General features: G+C 47.3%; 1 protein-coding gene across 12 annotated transcripts in view; it reads left to right on the plus strand.

Moving 5' to 3' along the window:
- LOC118372206 (transcription factor SOX-5-like) overlaps positions 1–5000 on the plus strand; it is a 310655-nt gene that overhangs the window by 244714 nt on the left and 60941 nt on the right. For all 12 annotated transcript variants that reach the window (XM_052460188.1, XM_052460185.1, XM_052460187.1 and 9 more), the window contains one exon: positions 3195–3367. In XM_052460188.1, coding sequence (XP_052316148.1) covers positions 3195–3367 — 173 coding nt within the window. The remainder of the gene's footprint in view (positions 1–3194; positions 3368–5000) is intronic.

Here is a 5000-nt window from a genome sequence, read left to right on the forward strand (position 1 = left end):
CTTTCACTTCACTCTAGGGCACAGACATGAGATCCAGTGGTAATTGTGCTTCATTAGGAAGTAAAGAAATATGTAATCAAAGCTGTCCTGGTCTCCACTCTTAGCACTAGGATGGAGCTTCATTGATCAGTCCCTCCCTGTGCCCCCCGCTGACGTGACATTTCTGTGTGTGAGCATCCCGCCTCGCTCAGATGAGACAAGCAGCTGGAGAGGAACATCAGGAGTGTGTGTGTGTGAGGAGAGAGACAGTGTGTGTGTGTGAGGAGAGAGACAGTGTGTGTGTGTGAGGAGAGAGACAGTGTGTGTGTGTGAGGAGAGAGACAGTGTGTGTGTGTGAGGAGAGAGACAGTGTGTGTGTGTGAGGAGAGAGACAGTGTGTGTGTGTGAGGAGAGAGACAGTGTGTGTGTGTGTGAGGAGAGAGACAGTGTGTGTGTGTGTGAGGAGAGAGACAGTGTGTGTGTGTGAGGAGAGAGACAGTGTGTGTGTGTGTGAGGAGAGAGACAGTGTGTGTGTGTGAGGAGAGAGACAGTGTGTGTGTGTGGGGGGGGGTGATCTTGTCCTTGATATCGTTTTGTCTTCCTTGATATCGCTTTAGTTTTTCAATTGTATTATAATTCTGGAGCTTTCTCCTGAACAAAGTGAATTTGAAAAGGCAGGTCCTTGTGATCAGGACTGACTGAGATCAGAGCCAGACAGCATGCCATGCATTACCAAGCAATAATAACCTAATGCTGGATGAGAATCCTAACGTGTCTCGGCCACAAGAAAAAGTCTGAAAAATGTGTTTGGGTCAAAACCCAAAAGAGTTTGTGGAACCACTTCTGCTTTCCCCTCTCCTTTTCCTCCCTCTCTCCCTCTCTCTCTCCCTCCCTCTCTCCTCCCTCCCTCCCTCCCTCTCTCCCTCTGTACTAGTCTAACTGCCATGGGGGAGGTATCTGTTAAGCCTAGTCATTAATTAGCCTGAGAGCGTCTTGACAACTACTACATTGTTACAAATTGGTTAATTACTAGTGGATGTGATAGGAGTGGGGCTGGTTTCAGGGCTCTAGGGCTGCGTCACAAATGGCACCATATTTCCTACATAGTGCATTACTTATGACCAGAGCTCTTTGAGCCCAGGTCAAAAGTAGTGCACCGTATAGGGACTAGGGCGCCCTTTGTGACGCAGACCAGGATCTGCCTAAGGAAGTCTGGAGCAGAAGGAAACACCTTATTGATCCACCAGCAGCTGAGGAAACAACTAACACACTGTGATTGATGACGCCGGAGTGTTTGTTGAACGTGTGTGGGGGAGGTAGGGAGAGAGGGAGAGAGAGAGAGAGAGTGGGGGGGGAGGGAGAGAGAGAGAGGTGGGGGAGGGAGGGAGGAGAGAGGGAGAGAGGGCGGGGGTGGGGGTGGGGGTCGGAGAGAGAGATTGTGAATATTTGTGTGTACCGGTACATTTATGTACGCACACCAATGCTTGTGTGTTGATCGCTGTGCCTATGCTTCTATCTGTATGTGTGTAAGGGTTCGCCCCTACTAACAGGTTTCACGTTAGAGGGTGGATTGAGGTGCCGTATTTTAAGGGTATTACATGGGGTATGTTCCCCTGTCCAGGTCCCCCATTGAAAGCCCTTTTTTATCAGACAGTCAACCTCTCAGTCCTACCCAGTCAGACAATCAGCATTCCTCCCAGTTAGTGTGTTAATGTAGGGGTCTTATAACCCTTCCCCTGGAGGAAATACCTCTTTTGATCCACCCCTTTCACCCCTCCACCTCTCCTCCCTTTTCCTCTCCCCCCCCCCTTCTTTCTGAACGGGCAGCGTTTTTAACACGAGCTCCTTTCTAGTCTCGGTCAGCAGTAGTGAAAGGGCTGGTCTGTGGGTCCGTGAGCTGTTCAAGACAGCAAAGGGTTTATTTTTCCAACGGGCGGCTGTGACAGTTGCCTTTATTGTCAATTGTTGGCGGAGGGAAGGAGGGATGCCAGGAGGGGTGGAGGTTTAGAACATCAGGGGGAACAAATGGAGCTCACTCTCACCTTCCTGTGAGGTCAGGGGGTCAGGTCAGTGGCCCTTTCCTCTCCCCTTTCTCTCTCCCTCCGTGTCCTTCTCTCTGTCTCTCTCCCTCCGTGTCTTTCTCTCTCTCTCTGTCGTCTCTCTCATCTGGTATGACTGGGGAAGGAATGCGACTCTGCTGAAGGTAGTATCAGCTGGGGAATAACGGGGGATTGTACTGCAGGAGAGGGACACACACGTATGTATATATGCAGTAGATTCCAAAGAACAAAGACACACACAGATCAAGTAGTCCTGCATGCATACACAGTATGTCACACATAGACAGACACTAAAGACTTGAAGGAAAATAGTCTAACACAGTTATGAGCACACACACACACACACACGCACACGCACACACTGTGTAAGTGCCTCGATGTACCTCTGTGTAACTACATCCTGTTGAATGATTTAGGTTTCCTCCCTTGTGTGTGTGTGTGCGCGTGTCGGTGTGTGTCTGTGTGACATTGTGCGTCTGTGTGAGTGTGTGTGTGTGTGTGTGTGTGTGTGTGTGTGTGAGAGAGAGAGAGAGAGAGAGAGAGAGACCATGTGAGCGATAGAGAGAGAGAGAGAGAGAGAGAGAGAGAGAGAGAGACCACGTGTGTGCATGCGTGTGAATGGGGCTCATATGTCAGGATCTTTAGGGTCAAAGGTCAGGTCATGCTAACTGTGAGCAGGAGGCGTGGTGACTAAGGGGTAAACAGAGAGGCCTGGGGCTGTCTGACACACACACACACTGCTCAGAGGGAAAGAGAGGAAGGCTTGACTGAGACTGCATTCCAAGTTAAACCCTACCACCTACCTCTACCCTTAGGCAAAACAGTCATGGATATATATTATTCGGTATTAGCAACATCTCCTATATTGCATGTATCCAAATCCTCTCAGATCTAGACTAGGTACAGGGTTTGCACTAAGGATTCATTTAGCATTTGGAATGAGCGCACTTAACTCTGTTTTTAACAGATCTGGCCTTGTACTGTAAGCTGCCACACCCTTCTACCCCAGACACGGCCCCTTGACATCGACCTCTGAACTTCGAGCTCGACATCCAAAACCTAGACGTTTATTCTTTCCTTTTCCTCCCTAGTTTCTTCTGGGTGCTCTTTGACCTCCAACATCTAACATTTACCCTCCCCTCTGCCCCCCCCCAGGTACCTCAGAAAGCCTAGCAGAGAAGGAGCGCCAGCTGATGGGCATGATCAGCCAGCTGAGCAGCCTGAGGGAGCAGCTCCTGGCGGCCCACGATGAGCAGAAGAAACTGGCCGCCTCGCAGATCGAGAAGCAGCGGCAACAGATGGAGCTGGCCAAGCAACAACAGGACCAGGTGAGAGCGAAGGAGATGTGTGTGATGTAATGATATATAGGTAGACACACACACACAGTCGTATGATAAAATACACACACAAAGACATACAGATGAAGTCAGAAGTTTACATACACTTAGTTTGGAGTCATTAAAACTTGTTTTTCAACCAATCCACAAATTTCTTGTTAACAAACTATAGTTTTGACAAGTCGTTTCGAACATTTACTTTGTGTCATTTTTCCAACAATTGTTTACAGACAGATTATTTCACTTATAATTGACTGTATCACAATTCCAGTGGGTCAGAAGTTTACATACACTAAGTTGACTGTGCCTTTAAACAGCTTGGGAAATTCCAGAAAATGATGTCATGGCTGTAGAAGCCTCTGGTAGACTAATCACTTGAGTCAATTGTAAGTGTACCTGTGGATGTATTTCAAGGCCTACCTTCAAACTCAGTGCCTCTTTGCTTGACATCATGGGAAAATCCAAAGAAATCAGCCAAGACCTCAGAAAACAAATTCTAGACCTCCACCAGTCTGGTTCATCCTTGGGAGCAATTTCTAAACGCCTGAAGGTACCACGTTCATCTGTACAAACAATAGTACACAAGTATAAACACCATGGGACCACGCAGCCGTCATACCACTCAGGAAGGAGATGCGTTCTGTATCCTATAGATGAACGTACTTTGGTGCGAAAAGTGCAAATCAATCCCAGAACAACAGCAAAGGACCTTGTGAAAATCCTGGAGGAAACAGGTACAAAAATATCTTTATCCACAGTAAAACGAGTCCTATATCAGCAAGGAAGAAGCCACTGCTCCAAAACCGCCATAAAATAGCCAGACTACGGTTTGCAACTGCACATGGGGACAAAGATCATAATTTTTGGAGAAATGTCCTCTGGTCTGATGAAACAAAAACAAAAACTGTTTGGCCATAATGACCATTGTTATGTTTGGGGCGGCAGAGTAGCCTAGTGGTTAGAGCTTTGGACTAGTAACCGGAAGGTTGCAAGCTCGAATCCCTTGAACAAGGCCAACTGTTCATAGGCCGTCATTGAAAATAAGAATAACTGACTTGCCTAGTTAAATAAAGGTAAAATATATTTTTTTAAATGTTTGGAGGAAAAATGGGGGAGGCTTGCAAGCCAAAGAACACCATCCCAACCTTGAATCACGGGTGTAGCAGCGTCATGTTGTGGCGGTGCTTTGCTGTAGGAGGGACTGGTGCACTTCACAAAATAGATGGCATTATGAGGGGGGAAAATGATGTGGATATATTGAAGCAACATCTCAAGACATCAGTGAGGAAGTTAATGCTTGGTTGCAAATGGGTCTTCCAAATGGACAATGACCCCAAGCATACTTCCAAAGTTGTGGAAAAATGGCTTAAGGACAACAAAGTCAAGGTATTATAGTGGTCATCACAAAGCCCTGACCTCAATCCCATAATACATTTGTGGGCAAGCAAGGAGGCCTACAAACCTGACTCAGTTACACCAGCTATTTAAGGAGGAATGAGGCCTACAAACCTGACTCAGTTACACCAGCTATGTCAGGAGGAATGAGGCCTACAAACCTGACTCAATTACACCAGCTCTGTCAGGAGGAATGGGACAAAATTCGGCCAACTTATTGTGGGAAGCT

Source organism: Oncorhynchus keta, chromosome 13 (genome assembly GCF_023373465.1).
Source record: "Oncorhynchus keta strain PuntledgeMale-10-30-2019 chromosome 13, Oket_V2, whole genome shotgun sequence".
NCBI lineage: Eukaryota > Metazoa > Chordata > Actinopteri > Salmoniformes > Salmonidae > Oncorhynchus > Oncorhynchus keta.